At 40.6% G+C, this 13,840-nt stretch overlaps 1 protein-coding gene across 1 annotated transcript in view; it reads left to right on the forward strand.

The window, feature by feature from the left end:
- Positions 1-11,250, forward strand: part of CCBE1 (collagen and calcium binding EGF domains 1) — a 292,036-nt gene extending 280,786 nt beyond the window's left edge. The window contains exon 12 of the mRNA XM_008013906.3: positions 10,246-11,250. Within this exon, the coding sequence (XP_008012097.3) occupies positions 10,246-10,527 (282 nt within the window). The 3' untranslated portion in view covers positions 10,528-11,250. The remainder of the gene's footprint in view (positions 1-10,245) is intronic.
- Positions 11,251-13,840: the final 2,590 nt, after the last annotated feature.

The following is a 13,840-nucleotide window of genomic DNA, read 5'->3' on the forward strand; positions in this document are numbered from 1 at the left end:
ATCCTCTGTCTCTGTTTTTCACTCTTCATTTTCCTTTCTTACTCATGGGCCCAGTATTGGTGGAGGAAGCTGAATTCTCCAACCTTCACTGCCATTTCTGGGCAAGGTCCTTCCTCTGGAAATCGCGAGTGGGTTAATCTTCCATTAATATTTATGTGGGGATTTGGCACAGTTGTTTCCTGACTCCCCATGGCCACAGGCAGAAAGCACTAGGATTAGGTTTGGGCCCTAATGAAAAGAATTGTTCAAGCTTCAACAGGCTAAAAATTTTAATGTGGAATTCTCTTCAGGACCCCTTCCATATTACGAGGCCCCATTAATATCAGCTTCTCCCCATTCTTTCTGGCCGTCAATAAAAGGGACATGGGTGAAATGGGACTACGTCCCCCACCTCATTGGCTAACTCAGTAAATTCCACTAAAATGAATTAGAGAGTTTGAGTTTCATCAACAAACATAGTATCTACTGTGGGATAAGGGTATCTCTGTTATCAACAATTCTTCTTCTTTCTGGTAAAAAAAAATAATGAATCTATCTTTTCTTTGGTGAATCCATTTGATAAGGTTGGGATATCCCACTTCCAAGATTTGGACATGTGTATGACTCAGGCCCATCTACATGGTATCTTTGATGCCAAGCAGTGCCTAGAACACAGTAGGTGAATAGTTATTGTGTAAATGAATGAATGTGAATTTCAGTTGTTAGAGAAGTCTTGGCTACAGTGATTGATTCATTAGTGAGTATGTATCTCAGCAGTTCTCAAACTTTTTGATCTCAATCAACACTTTTTATACTTGTAAATACTATTAAAGACCCCAAAGAGCTACCTTTTATCACAGCAAGCCACGTCTTTTCCGCCACAAAGAGCGCTTTGCTTCATGTTCTTGCTCCAAGACAAGGTGCTGTCTTTCAGAGAATCACAAGTAGTTTCAGAATGTGGCACTTGCAACCTCAGAAGTCTCCAAAGTGAGTTGCCTGGAAGAATGTAAAGAATTAATAAGTGACTGGGTGCAGTGACTCACACCTGTAATCCTAGCCCTTTGGGAGGCCGAGGAGGGTGGATAACCTAAGGTCAGGATTCGAGACCAGCCTGGCCAACATGGCGAAACCCTGTCTCTACTTAAATATATATACATGTGTGTATATATATGTGTGTGTATATATGTATATATGTGTGTATATGTATGCATGTATGTATATATGTATATGCGTGTGTGTATATATGTGTGTATATTATATATGTATATATACAAAAATTAGCCAGATGTGGTGGTGCATACCTGTAGTCCCAGCTACTCAGGAGGTGAGGCAGAAGAATCGCTTGAACCCTGGAGGCGGAGGTTGCAGTAAGCCAAGATAGCACCACTGCACTCCAGCCTGGGTGACACAGCGAGACTCCATCTCAAAAAATGATAATAAGCAATTTAAAACTTCCTCGGCACCCCAAAGAGCCACCTGATTTATTGTAGTTATTGAATCTAATTAGAAGTGAGGGAAAAAGAAGGTAAGTCTACCAGCAGAACTGGCTAAAAAAAACAGAAACAAAAAACTTCAAGTTACAATTTCTGAGATAGAACTGGAAAGCCAGAAGTGGTGTAGGTGTGGCCTATGGCCCTTAAAATTGGACCTCTGAGGCAGAGACTGCTAATTGCCCCTAACTCTCTCCCTTAGTGTATTTATTCCTGGTTTTCAGCTGGGTTCATGGCCATCCAAAATAAAGACTACATTTCCCAGCCTCCCTTGCAACTAGAGATGGTCATGTGACTAGGTATCAGTCACTGGATGTAAGAACTCCCTTAAAGGAAGCCCTTCCTCCTTTCTGCTGGCTGGAATTTGGATATGATGCTGAGAACTTAAGCAGCTGTTTTACACTAGGAAGTGGTTCATTCAGGATGGCAGGGTGGAGAGAGTATGAAGTCAGGGTCCCTGACAATCATGGAGCCAGTACCCCAGTCATTGACCCCTTTCTAAACGGTCTGGGGAGTCATGTCCCACAAACCATAAATTCTCATCAGATGGGTTTTTTTAGCCCTGTATATTGTGACTTACTTTCCAATCTGACGCTGGCATAACAAGGAAGAAAATAAAAATGTTTTACCTCAAAATATATTTCCTTGCCATACCTTGAAATTGCCCTGCAAAGCCTCTTGTGGGAAAAATTTGCATTCTATGGAGAATCCCCTCTCCCCTTTGTTTTTCTTCCTTCCTTCCCAGATCCAGGAGATAATCAACTAAGAGCCAGGCATCTTTTTAAGTCGAATAAGAAACAATTTACAACCTGTTCTCTCTGAAGTCTGCTAAGAGCTTCCTCTGCACAATAAAACCTGGTCTCCACAATCCTTTGTCTTAACCTGAACATTCCTTTCTATCAGTACCAAGTCTTTAGACAAACTCAACCAATTGTCTGCCAGAAAATGTTTAAAATTACTTGTAGCCTGGAATCCCCCACTTTGAGTTGTCCCGACTTTCTGAACAAAACCAATGTATTTCTTTTTTTTTTTTTTTTTTTTTTTGAGACGGAGTCTCGCTGTTTCACCCAGGCTGGAGTGCAGTGGCACAATCTCAGCTCACTGCAAGCTCCGCCTCCTGGGTTCACACCATTCTCCTGCCTCAGTCTCCCAAGTAGCTGGGACTACAGGCACCCGCCACCACGCCCGGCTAATTTTTTGTATTTTTAGTACAGACAGAGTTTCACCGTGTTAGCCAGGATGGTCTCGATCTCCTGACCTCATGATCCACCCGCCTCGGCTTCCCAAAGTGCTGGGATTACAGACCATGAGCCACTGCGCCCGTCCTAACCAATATATTTCTTAAATGTATTTGATTGATGTCTCATGCCTCCCTAAAAAGTATAAAACCAAGCTGCACCCCGACCACCTTGGGCACATGTTCTCAGGATCTCCTGAGGGTTGTGTCACAGGCCATGGTCACTCATACTTAGCTCAGAATAAATCTCTTCAAATATTTTACAGAGTTTGACTCTTTTCATCAGCTGCCTGCCTGCCTCTGGCCTTGTATGTAAGAGAAAAAGGAACTTGAGTCTCTTTTAACCACTGAAATTACTAGTATTTTGAGTTTTCTGTAATATTCAGTCAAACCTAATCCAACTGTTAAAACCCTCAACAAACAAATGCTCTGCAAGTGAGGGTTAACAAAGTCCTCACTCTAAAACTCAGCCCTCATTTCTACGATGGACTGCAAACATTCTATAACCTGTTTCAACAGAAATGAGTTAGTCATTCATCCTCTCGTCCTTTGCCACTTAAGAGACCCCAGGGTTGGTGAGATATATTCTGAAAAGGTGAAGACTAGAGATATATTGCTTTTTTTGGGGTTATGGCATTGAGTAGCTTGGAGTGGCTATGTGCTCTCAGACTTGCTTTTTTTCTTGTCCAAAAACTCTAATCTTGGAAGAGAAGGCAGTGAAATGCTCACACTTACATGTTTGAACGCTTGCCCTTTGGAAATATGCTTTTCCCGTTGCCAGCATTTGTAAGAAGAGACTGATACTTGTCAGCACCACCAGGGGCCTCTGGAAGGAACTGCACACACGCCTGGTAAGAGAAGAAAGGTTAAAAAAAAAAAAAAAAAAAAAAAAAAGGCTGGGCACAGTGGTTCACACCTGTAATCTCAGCACTTTGGTAGGCCAAGGCGGGCTGATCACCTGAGGTCAGGAGTTCAAGACCAGCCTGGCCAACATGGTGAAACCCCATCTCTACTAAAAATACAAAAATGAGCCAGGCATGGTGGCCCATGCCTGTAATCCTAGCTACCCGGGAGGCTGAGGCAGGAGAATCGTTTGAACCCAGGAGGTAGAGGTTGTAGTGAGCCAAAATCGTGCCGCTGCATTCCAGCCTGGGCGACAGAGTGAGACGCCATCTCAAAAAAAAAAAAGAAAAGTAAAAAGAAAAAAAGAAAAAAAAAATCACCTGGAGAGACTGTTTAAAACAGATTGCTGGCTCCATCCCAAGCATGCAAGATTCAGTAGATCTGGGGGTAGAACTGGAACATTTGCCTTTCTAACGAGTTCTATGAACCACACGTTGAGAACCTCTGTATTAGACTTGAAATATAAATAATAATACTTAAAATATAAATAATATGGAGCCTCCCTTCCATATTCATCTTCTCTTTGACCAGGGAGAAAGTAACCTGACAATAAAAACATGTGCCAACGTGCTCATCCAGAAATAGAATTGAGGAAGAGAAGGGAGATGAAGAGGGAAAGAACGCTGCAGAATGCATCTCATTTTAAAAGCAGTGACAGTGGGAGGAAAACAGTTTTTGCCAGGAGCACAGCCAGGGGGCACAGGCAGGCCTGGGGAAGGCAAGGCATGAAGTTGGAGGGGAAGGAGGAGTTTGGGGAAAGAAGCTAAGGTTTTGCTGTGCTGTTGTGAAAGAGGTGGGCGGAAAAGTGTAAAATCAATTTTTTTTTAATGGCATGATTCAACGAATCTCCGTCCTAGTATTTGAGAACTGAGTTATTTGTGAAACCATGTTTTGGCAGAAGCAAACACAAATCCTCTCTATAAAATGTACCACTTGAAAAATTAGCACATGCATCAAGACTTTATAAGCATCAAACTACTTAAGTCAATCAAGTGACTAAGTAGAATATTATATTCAGATCTTACGTGTTGGCAGATAGTCTTCATTCTATAGCTCTGTAATTTGCTGGTGGGACAAAGATTATTGGAGGATTCTCTCAAACTTTTCAAAAAATATGTCAGGGGAAAGAAAACAAATTTGAATCTTTCCAAATTTATATTAGCATCTCACCAGTTCAGGCAGTATGCACAGTGCTGCTGAATATTTTCTTTTTCTAAACATAGAATTCCTGCCAGGATTATATTTTGTTTAGTTTTCATCACCTTCATATCTTGTGGTTTTTTAAGATGAGGAATGTTTGACAGATTTACTCAAAAATGTTGGTCACATTAAACCAATAATTTGAAATTCTTGTTTCTTTGCAAGGAGAAATCATGTGAACTTCTACATTCATCTTACACCAAAAGGGGTTCCCATTTCCAGGTGTATTTTGGACTAAATATTCACAAAAAACCATTATTTTAATGAAGCTTAACATGATGATTAAAATTTTTAAAACATATTTTTAGATGCATGGTTGACTTGACGGAAAGCTAAGGGGATTATTTGGAGGTCAGAAATGCCTGTAATCCCAGCTACTCGGGAGGCTGAGGCAGGAGAATTGTTTGAACCTGTGAGGCAGAGGTTACAGTGAGCTGAAATCATGCCACTGCCCTCCAGTCTGGGCAACAGTGAGACTCAGTCTCAAAAAAAAAAAAAGAAAAGAAAAGAAAAGAAAAAGAAAAAAAAGAAATGACAAATCCAAAGAGGCCAGTAGGAACTTGAGTTGGTACTTACCACCGGATGTCTGCCTGGTCCCTTGTTACTTGGCGCCTCCATTTAAATAGACGTGTACATGTGTCTTTGTCCATGTGAATGTACATGTGGACTGGAAAGAAAGCTTGGGACAAAACAGGGATGTTATGAGTTGAATTGTGTTTCCCAAAATTCATATGTTGAAATTCCAGCCCACAGTACCTCCGAATATGACCTTATTTGGAAATGGGGTTATTAAAGATGTAATGAGTTAATTTAAATTGAAGTCATTTAGGGTGGACTCTAATGTATGTAATGTAATGACTGGTGTCCTTACGAAAAGGGGAAAATACGGACACAGAATGTGAAGATGAAGGCGGAGTTTGGGGTGATGCCATCACACCAATGAATACTAGAGATGGCCTGCAAACCTCCAGAAGCCAGGGGAGAGTGTGGGACATCCCTCGGAAGGAACCAACTCTGTCAACGTCTTGATGTTGGACTTCAAGCCTCCAGAACTGTGACAAAATAAGTTTCTGCTGTTTAAGCAAACTAATTTGTGGTACTTTGTTATCCCAATCCTAGGAACTAATACAAGGGAGAAAACTGGATTTGAGCCTTAATCCAAAGTCTGGATACTCAAAGTACAACATGCTTGATGGGTGAGTCAGGGTGAAAACATCCACAGGGGAGCCAGTGACTCCATAGGCATCACCAGCCTGATTTCAACAACTTCTGTGACCTCAAATGGTCTGCAATGAAAAGTTAGTTTCAAATAATCCCAGGCTGATAGTGTTCCCAGGCACCTGGCTGGAGCAAACACAAATCCCTCTGGATGCACATACTTTAAACTCAGTCCTCCACTCACTGACGCATTTCCAAGAAACATGAGTCCCTCGTCAAAAATCATTAAACACGGGGGGAAAAAAAGGAGTAAGAGTTTATGGAAGCAATAAAGTGCTGAAATGAACTGCAAAGAAGGCATGTATGGAATTACTGGATACACCATCAACAAGAAGTGTGTTTAGTATGATTTAAGCAAAAAAGGCATTGAAAAAAATGCAAAGAACGTGGAACTATCAAATTTGATCAGACAGATTTGGAAGAGGACCAAAAACACTTCTATAAATGAAAACTATAATTATTATTTTAAAATGAAGTGGATGGTTTAAACAGCAGGTAAGATACAGTAGAATTGGCTAACTGGAAAATGGATTTGAAGAAAAGCAAATTGAAGACCATGAGGCAAAGATGAAAAATATGAAGGAGGAGACATATGGAACCATATGACAAGGATGAATATACAACTAATTGGGATTCTAGATGGAAACATTAGAAAGTGACAGGGCATGGCTGGGTGTGGTGGCTCATACCTGTAATCCCAGCACTTTGGGAGGCTGAGGTGGGAAGATTGCTTGAGCCCAGGAGCTTGAGACAAGCCTAGGCGTCATAGTGAGAACACATCTCTAAAAAAATTATCCAGGTGTGGTACTGTACTCCTGTAGTACCAGCTACTTGGGAGGCCAAAGCAGGAGGATGTATGGAGCCCAAGAGGTCAAGGCTGCAGTAAGCCATGATTGCACCACTGCACTCCAGCCTGGGCAACAGAGTAAGACCTTGTCTCAAAACAAAAAACAAAACAAACCGAAAAAGAAAAAAGAAGGTGAAAGGGTAGTAGAGAATGGCCGAGAATTTTCCTGAATTATTGAAAGACATTTCCGATTCAAAAAGCAAACAAAATACAATTAAATAGAAAGGAGACACACTCATACATACACTGTAGTAAAACTGAAGAACACCAGGAAATCTAAAGACACAAGTATAGGAAAGAATAGACAAAACTATCATGATTTGCACAATATATAATAATCTATGTTTAACAAACCAAGAGATCATAACAAGACACGTAACAGATTGCAATAAAGCGACCAGAGACAAGCATCCATAGTGTTAGAAATTACAAACATCCATAGTGTTGCCTTGTACCAGCCATAAGCAATGAGAAAATTATTTTTAAAAGATTATATGTACCATAGCAACAAACAACATAAAGGATCCAGGGATAAATCTAACAAGAAAGGTATGTGACCTTTTTGTAGAAACTATAAACCTTTCGCAACAAACATTTAAAAACAAGCTAGACAAATGGCAATCAGTACCATGTTCTTTGATAGAAAGATTAAATGTTGTAAAGTTTTCTATTTCCCCAAAATTGATATATATGTTCAAAACAACCCCAAACAACATTTCAACAGGATTTTCTGGAAACTTGACACTCTTATTCCGAAATTCCTAAAAGAAAGTAACAGCACAAATTAGTCATGCCAATTTTGAAAACAAAACAAAAAAGAAAGATTTGCTCTAACAAATATTAAAATATAAAAATATTATAAAGCCACCATAATTAAAAGGGTGTAATATTTTTATACCAGGAAGTAAACAAATAGAAAAGTCACAGATAGAGTTAGGAATCAGGGGCCAGGCGTAGTGGCTCACACCTGTAATCCCAGCACTTTGGGAGGCTGAGGCAGGAGGCTCACTTGAGGTCAGGAATTCAAGACCAGCCTGGCCAACATGGTGAAACCCTGTCTCTACTGAAAATACAAACACTAGCTGGGCATTGTGGTGGGAGCCTGTAATCCCAGCTACTCAGAAGGCTGAGGTAGGAGAATCGCTCAAACCTGAGAGGTGGAGGAGGTTGCTGTGAGCCAAGATCATACCACTCTGCACGCACTCCAGCCCAGGTGACAGAGCAAGCCTCCATCTCAAAAAAAAAAAAAGGCCGGGCGCGGTGGCTCACACCTGTAATCCCAGCACTTTGGGAGGCTGAGGCGGGCAGATCAGGAGGTCAGGAGATCGAGACCATCCTGGCTAATGCGGTGAAACCCCATCTCTACTAAAAATACAAAAAATTAGTCAGGCATGGTGGCGGGCACCTGTAGTCCCAGCTACTCGGGAGGCTGAGCAGGAGAATGGCGTGAACCTGAGAGGTGGAGCTTACAGTGAGCCGAGACTAGGCCACTGCATTCCAGCCTGGGCAACAGAGCGAGACTCTGTCTCAAAAAAACAAAAAAAGAATCAGAAATGGACCTATGTGTGTTTCTTTGGTAGGTAGTAAAACTGGCACTTCTAATCATTGGCTAGATCATTAATAAAAGTTGTTCGAATATAGGCTTTCCATTTGGAAAAACTAAGTTCAGTCCTTACTTCACACCACTAACATGGGTTAAATCTAATTAGATTAAATATAAACACAAAAATTCAAAAGTATTAAAAGAAAATGTTATGTAACAGCCTATGTAGAATAATCTTGCTCTATGTGAAGGATTTTTAATCAACCCCTAAAACATTAAAAGCCATAAAGAAAAAGATTTAAATTTGACTACCTCAAAATGTAATACTTTTATTTAAATAAAAGAATTCATATATAACAATAAGGAAAAACTATGTTATAGAAAGAAGGGCATAGTAGGCAAATCAGGACAAGATTAATGAGTAAACACAAGAAGAGAAACTGAGATAATTTAACCCACAATGCTGAAGTTTAAAAGTAATAATAATAAGAGTTGACAAAGGCAATGGGAAGAGTGGATGTTGGTGCTGGGTACATACACTCTGGAAGTACAATTTGACTCTATTCATATTTTTAATGTATATGCTCTACTACCTGGCAATTTCATGTCTAGTATCTATCTTTAAGAGTCTTATATGTGTGTACTATGAGGCATGCACAAAGATGTTCAATGCAGCATTGTTTATAATAGCAAAAAAAAAAAAAAACCTGGAAACAAAGCAAATGTTCATTAATGAGAAATCAATTGTATAAACTGTGATGTATTCATTCTATAAAATACTTTTTAAAATAATAAAGCTGATCATTATGTTCTGACATGGAAAGAGCTCTAAATCATAGTTTTAAATGGGGTTGCAAGGAGAGAAAGCAATTTGAAGATTTTGTATTATTTATGTAAAGATACTGATAATACAATAACATATATTTTCAAGATAGGAAAGCAAGTGCATAGAAAAAGATCTAGACAGATATCATTACTTCTGGGAAGTGTAATTGGGTAGTGTGGAGGAGGGGAGTGTCGGGGAAGTGGGTGAAACGGCTTTATTCTTATCTGTAATTTTGTATTCATATAAGGAAAACAAATGTGAATTTTATTTTTAATTGCAAGCAAAATATGAAGACTATTTTTTACAGCAAAGCTTATTTAGATTCCTTCTTTTCTGCAACAGTTCAATGTCCAATAGAATCTATTCCAATCGTGAGCTTCCTAGGTCCCTAACGAAGTGTCCAGTTTACCAAGTTTCTACTTACATACATCTTTTCTCATCTTTATGTGCTATGTAAAGCTACATAAATCTGCTCCTTGGAAAGTGCTAAGAGTGGCAGTAAATCCAAAATTAATATAGGGCCGCGGCCTTTATTTATAGGTGTAATATTATTTTGTCTCTATTTGTCCACCTTCAACTCTACATTTCTGAGGGCTGTAAGCTTTGGAACCAGAGAGAACTCTGTTAATTTTGCGAATTTGGAGCCCTGATAAATTACCTAATGTCTGTAAGTTTCAGGTTTTGCATTTCTGAAAATCAGAAAGGCCCCTACTTCAAAGGCTTGGTATACTAGATGAGACATTAAAAGTGAAATTGTTTAATATACTGCCTGATCAGCAACGTTTGTTCAAAAGTCAAGCATACCACTTAGCTGTGTGAACTTGTGGAAAGTTAATTCACCTCTCTGAGTCTCAGTCTCCTCAACCGTGGAATAAGAATAATAACATTTTATTGATACAGGTTCCTCTAAGTCACAAATGTAAAAGACAGCAAGCTCAATACGCAGACCATATGGTCATATCAATCTTTGCTTCCCCTTCCTTTCTCCCTCTTCCCCTCTAGCGTCTCCTGCAGTTCCAAGCTGACACGGCAGATGGTGCAGTTGAATCGCCCAGGGAGCCTCAGCACAGCGGCCTGTCACCTCTCCACCAGGCAGCTGCCGCAAGCTGCATTCACTGGGACAAACCTACCTACCTTCTAGAATGTGAGTCAGATGTGGCAGTGGCCCTGCAGGCGGCGGCAATGGCAGTGTCACAACACAGACTGAGATTTCGCTTCAACGCCGAACCGCTTGGGGGCTCTCATGGATGCAAAGTGTGTCGTTTCCTTGTCGAAGGACAGTGAAGGCAGGTGTTTGCTGCTCTCCTGCAGGCTCTTGGGCATGTTTCAGATGTACTTCTTTAGGGACCAAGCTCTCATCAAATTAATATTCTGTCCGTAAGGCAGATTCTGTTAATTACCTCGGTTTAATGAAGTTTTTCTTTTGGAAACAGAGAGAATGTGTTGATTCTCCATTTTTTGGTCCGCTTGAGTGAAGGAAAGTTGATGTTCTAGGCTGGATACAAGACTGAAATAGGATATTCAGAGGCAGCTTCTTACAGATGACCACCTTTTCGTAACAGCCATTAGAATTATATGAGCTTTAATCCTGCACCTAACTTTGCAGGGTTTCCTCCTCCAAGAAGCAGGGTTAGCACTGGGCCAACGACAAACAAGTGAAGGGCTTGGGTTAGGATACCTATGTTACAACTGCAGAATGTCAAGCACAGGAGCAGTCACTACAGCTTGCCAGGGCAGAGCCCACAGAAGTAATATTCCAAAACAACATATTTCCATATTATTCCAGTGCAGCAGAATGGCTGGGGGCTGCAAGTTGCATTTGAACAGCATTTCTCAACCTTATCAGACCTAATACCCCGCTGTCATAACAAATACTGTGTAACTCTCCCCTCTAGTATCCCACAATGAGACGCACAGATACTACAACTTGTCTATGTACATATTTAATCCCTGTAATGTCCTTGCAGTAATATAAAGAATAAATGAAGGCAAAGTCATTATAATGAATATGTATTTCCATGTGTGAATATGCAGACACAACTATGCTGGAAGGCACAAGTAGCCTGATGCTTATGTCTGTTCATAGCATCATCCTAAATATCATGGCCACAAATCCAAATTAAGTGTTGGTGACTCAGGTACCATGCGCTGCATTGAATGACTCAGTAAAATTCCAACCAAATGTAAGTATAATCTTTCTTTACTTTACATATAATAATTATAGATACATGCCATAAAAATAAGTTGCATTTATATGCAAAACAGAGGTAGGTTCTAGGCTCCCTAATAGTTGTAATAGCTACCCTTCCTACACACACAGACACACATGCTTCCTAAAAAAACCCAGGAAGCAAGTATGGTCGCTCTAGAAAACCACTGGTATGGAGGGCCAGATAGGGCCACAGGGCATAAAGAGGACCTGTAGCTGCCTTCCAGAACTCTTAGGTTCTCCAGGTGATTACCCAAGACCTTTTCAACTGCCAAAATCAAGACCTTGTTAGTGTAATTATGTAACTGATGCCAAATTTGATAACCATAGAGTAAAGACCTATCGCTAGGGTGACTCTGCCCTAGACTCCTGTGTGATGATGCAGCTATTGTGTCAGACCTGGGATGGAACAGCACTGCAACACACCAAAACCAGCCTGGGAAACGCAGGCACAAAAGGACACCTGGTTCATTTCCTAAGCCACCCTCCACTCCACTACACTCCATCTGGACAGGCTCCGGAGGAAAGGCCTGGATGCAAGATCCTAGCATACCCTCATGCCACAGGGCCATCCCAGCTCTGCTCCAGCCACTGGGATTGTTTGGTGATCAGGGGTATCGATGGACCATTGGTTTAGGCTCTAGTTAATTGAATGTTCTGGTTACATGACAGTTAATTTACAATCCTCTTTGCTTTGATCCTTATAAAACTTTCCCAAATTCATGTGTTCACCCTTCACCAACCAACGTTTACTTAGTTGGAAAGATTCCTTTTTCTTTCCCCTATTTTACAGATTCCTAAAATAGTGTTATAATACTCTGATATTAATAGCAATGCATTTAGTAAACACACAGCTCTAGCTTCCTGGCTTAATGCATAGTACATACTAGAGAAGGGAGGTTTTGTTTTATGTTTAAGCATACTGTAAGGTTTCAAGCTTCTCTTTCTGAGCCATTATCACTACAAAGAATGAAAGTGCCTACATAGGCATCAAAGATTGTGTTTAATGTGGATTCTCTTTTTTTTTTTTTTTTTTTTTGAGGTGGAGTCTCGCTCTGTCACCCAGGCTGGAGTGAAGTGGCCGGATCTCGGCTCACTGCAAGTTCCGCCTCCCAGGTTCACACCTTTCTCCTGCCTCAGCCTCCCGAGTAGCTGGGACTACAGGCGCCTGCCACCACGCCTGGCTAATTTTTTGTATTTTTAGTAGAGACGGGGTTTCACCGTGTTAACCAGGGTGGTCTCAGTCTCCTGACCTTGTGATCCACCTGCCTTGGCCTCCCAAAGTGCTGGGATTACAGGTGTGAGCCACCACACCTGGACTGTTTAATGTGGATTCTAATTTCAGGAAATCTCCTGAAAGAGTAATTGATTTTTTTATTTCAGTCATTATGAATTTTTCTACTAGGTGTGTTGTGTGCTGTTTTAGTTGAGAGGTTTCAGAGAAGCAGATGCAAAGATGGAATTCAATGCATTCTGTTAGAGAAAAGAACTGAGGAAAAATGAAGAAGGAGCCAGGAGAGTCGAGAGCTGTCAGGCCATTCAGGTGTAACCCCAAGTACTTGTTAGTGTAATTATGTAGCCAATCCAATACTGACTAAATCTATAAAAATGAGTGCACTGAAAATGAATCCTGTGTCTATGAGCACTAAATTGAATACATTCAAGAGATTTGGTAAAAAAAAAACAAGTAGTCACTGGCCAGGTGCAGTGGCTCAGGCCTGTAATCCCAGCACTTTGGGAGGCTGAGGTGGGCAGATCACTTGAGGTCAGGAGTTCAAGACCAGCCTGGCCAACATGGCAAAACCCCATCTCTACTAAAAATACAAAAATTAGCCGGGCGTGGTGGCACATGCCGGTAGCCCCAGCTACTTGGGAGGCTGAGGCAGGACAATCACTTGAACCAGGGAGACGGAGGTTGCAGTGAGCCAAGATTGTACCACTGCACTCCAGCCTGGGGCACAGAGCAAGACTCTGCCTCAAAAAAAAAAGTAGTCACTAAAACATATTTTTTTTAATTAAATCAGAGATGGCCAAGATTACTGTGAAAGTTTGGGGGAAGCGCTTAAAATTTAGTATAATTCTACACTTTTATTCTGTTGCAGTGTCTCTGCAGTTTAAAGAAACTAAAACTAGAAATTATTGTCAATGGATTGAGGATGTGATTTGTGCAAAGCAGATGATGAAAAGCTCTAATCAGTAGATCCTATGCAAAGAAAAAAAGATGATAAGCTTATATCTTAAGATTGGTTGAATATACACTTCTATGCTTTAAGCTAAATGAAAATATTTGCTTTTTAAAAAGCCTATGTGTGATGGACTTTCTCAATTAACCAACCAAGCACTCCTACCCATAAGGGGCTTCTTTTTTATTTTTTAAACACAGTACAA

The sequence above is a fragment of the Chlorocebus sabaeus genome, chromosome 18 (genome assembly GCF_047675955.1).
Source record: "Chlorocebus sabaeus isolate Y175 chromosome 18, mChlSab1.0.hap1, whole genome shotgun sequence".
In the NCBI taxonomy this organism is placed as follows: domain Eukaryota; kingdom Metazoa; phylum Chordata; class Mammalia; order Primates; family Cercopithecidae; genus Chlorocebus; species Chlorocebus sabaeus.